Here is a 3,358-nt window from a genome sequence, read left to right on the forward strand (position 1 = left end):
GTTTAACAAAACAATCTCTTTCACTGTGATGAAAATTGTCTTCTTCATATAACATGCAGATGAAGAATTTCTTTGGATGATGTCATTTTCAGATGTAGAAAAGAAACCAATTCAACTAAAACTAAAAGACAGTCCTTAAGGTAGAATAACACACCTAGTGATATTTGTAATATGCATGCCTCTTTCATGTATAGAATCATTAACAACATTCCCAGAATGCAGATATTTATCCTTTATTTTTTACAATTTTTTTTTATTTTTTCAAATTAATTTGAATTTATTTAATTTTTAATTTATTATCTTTAATTTCATTTTCAATTCACTTAAAACATTCCCGTTGACTATGTAAGAATTAAAATACAACAAAAAAAAAATTTTTTTTTCATCATACATTTTTTAATTATTTCTGAAAAAAAGTGTTTTTTTAACATTCATGTTCAATTTCCTGAAAACCGGTGGTTAAAACTGTACCAAAATCTATAAATAGAAAATACACATGATTATTGATGATATGCAAATGAAAAATTGAAATGAAATTTGATTAAGAAATCTACAAAAAATATTCTCAAAAATGCTGGTTCAGAAGATCTGGTTTGACTAGTTATCTTTCTTAATATGGTAGGGCCCAAATAAACTGGTACTTTTACATGAAAATTTACATATATTTAATATTTTATGAACTAAAAATATTTTTTTTTGCTCAAGGAAATGGAATTATTGGTATTTACAGTATATATATATAGATAAAATAGTATGCAGTGTTACATATGGATAGGAAAATATGCTTACAGGTGTTAGAGCAAAAAGCAACTATATATATTTGAATGCATGATGAAGCAGAAAGATAGGACAAAAAAATGCACAGTGAACATCACGTTAAACACACAACAGCAGTAGCAAGGAAAAGGAAGACACACAAACAACAGGTAGACAAACATGTATACACAGCAACAAAATAAAAATATAACAATGAAAATGAAAGAAAACAAAAAAAACAAACAAAAAGAAGAAAACACAACAAATATTGCACTAAAATGATATGGAAAAGCAGAGGAAATACACAATCAAAAATGCAGATAGCATCAATAAAGTTAATGAAAAATAAAATGATAAAATAACAAGTACATGTATACTTACATACTTCACTGGTATTTAAAATCACATAAAGATGACTCTTGTATCTTTAACTAATAAAGTATCCATACTTACAGATTTTGCCCTTCCTAATATTATGCAAGAAAAAAAGGACACAAAATTATGATTACTTTCATGTCAAAATCAAAGTTCAATCATATGGTCAATTGCAGATCAATTATAAGAATCATACTTCATGGCATTGAGATACTTTATGTACTGAAATGGGTGATAACTTTGGAAAGAATTGATTTATTTCTTGTAACTCTAATATTTCCATCTGACTGCTTCTCTGAAAGAATATTTTCAAGGCCCTCTGCTCCTCCCCTGTCAAAAGCAAGTTTCAGATGACAGTATGCCAAACCCGACTGTGCAATCTTTTTAATCATATAACTAGAGAGACATGTAACTAAAGGCTGCAAAGAGTTCAAACATTCAGTGGTCTTTGATTTGTATTCAATTGATGATAAAATAAAGTCAACACTGAAGCTATGCTTCAACAATATTTCACATTATAACCTATGATGTTTCACCAATGATTGTAAAATCTTTACATCTTCAACAGCTGAATGGGCATTGTATGCCACAGACATTGTATCTAACACCAGTTTTTCTAATCTGTACGTGTCCCTCTTTGGTAGAACTTCTCTAAATACATGTAGAGTATCTACAAAACCTTCAATGGGTAATGAACCACATGCTGGGTGATTTGATAATGTTTTCATCAATATCACAGAATCAAATACCTTTCCATTGTGACACACAAGGACAGGTCTGTGAAATTTGCTCAACCACATTTTAAAATCTTTGAGACAAGTGTCAATTCCTACACTCTCTACCTTTTCTTTGTGGCAAAAAAGTTCTCCTCCTACAACGTGAAGGCCTGTGACTGCTGTTGCAGATGGTGTGATGGCACAGCTAGGTAGGACATATCTGTTAAAGATGTCATCACCAGAAACACAGGCTAGCTGCACAATCTCTGATGAGGTACCTTATATAAACATGATATTAACATTTATTGTAATGAAATGGAATAAATTATATAAAAATATTATGAAGTGAAAGTGATACAATTAATGTAATGAGAACACATTGCAGAATAATAGTGTGTTGGCACTGTTTTTATAAAATTCTTACCTAAACCTGTAGTTTCTAGATCAAAAAATAAGAAGGTGTTCTCATTATTTGATACAGAGGAGGAAGCAGGTGGCAATGTCCTGTCTGGTATTTCCTGCAGATGATCAGGTTCTAAATTGCCAGCTAGATCTATTGCTGACTGGTATGTTGTCCCCTCCTTAACTTCAGAAGTTGATACCTGTTGAATAGTAAACATTTACAGAATTGTACAAAACTTTCAAAATAATCAATTTTTAGGGTAGTTTAAATTCACAAAATATGTACATGTACAATTAAATTCAAATACCTGTTTATTTGCTGCAGATTTGAGTTCCTTTCTACGTTTCTTACACTCCACGCTGCTTTTAACAATCTTCTGATAATCTCTTTTCCTGGAAGCCTTACTGATGTAGGAATTGGTGTGCTTTCCAGGAGAAAGGAGCAAATTTTCATACACCTGAAATTGTTAATGAGATTAGATAATACATAATAAAAATGCTTTTGATATTATATATTTGTAAGATAATCATATAATTTAGACATCAAAATCAGTTGGACATGTAAAGTTTTAATTTAAATGATACAAACCTTTGTTAGTGTTTGAAGACCTATGTTTTTTTGAGCCACCGCCGCTGCCACTCTGAATGATGTAGACTCAGAAGCACTGTAAAAGTTGGACTTTGGGTTCTTTGAGGCTACAGTATGGTTAAAACTTTCATTGGTCTGAGTGCTACCCACTTTAACAAGCTTTTCAGAATTTGCAGCATATTCTTCAAATATGGTCTTTAAATCAGATAGCAGATCTTCTCCTGTCATATATTTACCATATGGCAAACTTGTTGGTTTATATGAGGATGGATTTTTCAAATATCTGCAAGATGAAAATCACTTTACTGAAATAATTTACTTAATTAACATAATTATTATTCTTATTACTATTGCATCATTGTTTAGAAATTAACCTAGAATACTTACCCACACCACTCAGAACATCTTGAATGATCACCAAAAACATGGCAAGGAATGGCCTCCAAGTTTTTCTTCATGCTAGCTGCATCTTCACTCCCCTTGACAGCATATGCAAAGCACTTAGTCAGATGGTTTATTG

General features: G+C 31.0%; 1 protein-coding gene across 2 annotated transcripts; it reads right to left on the reverse strand.

Moving 5' to 3' along the window:
• Positions 1 to 426: 426 nt before the first annotated feature.
• Positions 427 to 3,358, reverse strand: LOC134283003 (uncharacterized). 2 transcript variants are annotated; one of them, XM_062765459.1, is made up of 6 exons: positions 3,226 to 3,358; positions 2,839 to 3,121; positions 2,558 to 2,707; positions 2,272 to 2,449; positions 1,974 to 2,125; positions 427 to 1,223 (listed from the first exon to the last, which is right to left on the reverse strand). In XM_062765459.1, the coding sequence occupies exons 1-6, from the start codon at positions 3,294 to 3,296 to the stop codon at positions 1,206 to 1,208; spliced, it is 852 nt and encodes a 283-aa protein (XP_062621443.1). In that variant the 5' UTR covers positions 3,297 to 3,358; the 3' UTR covers positions 427 to 1,205. The 2 variants fall into 2 exon arrangements, with proteins under 2 accessions (XP_062621443.1, XP_062621510.1); XM_062765526.1 differs by having other exon boundaries at positions 2,839 to 2,945; positions 3,226 to 3,342.

This window comes from Saccostrea cucullata, unplaced genomic scaffold (assembly GCF_032062105.1).
Source record: "Saccostrea cucullata isolate Sc308-1 unplaced genomic scaffold, CSIRO_AGI_Scuc_v1 ctg2514, whole genome shotgun sequence".
Taxonomy (NCBI): domain Eukaryota; kingdom Metazoa; phylum Mollusca; class Bivalvia; order Ostreida; family Ostreidae; genus Saccostrea; species Saccostrea cuccullata.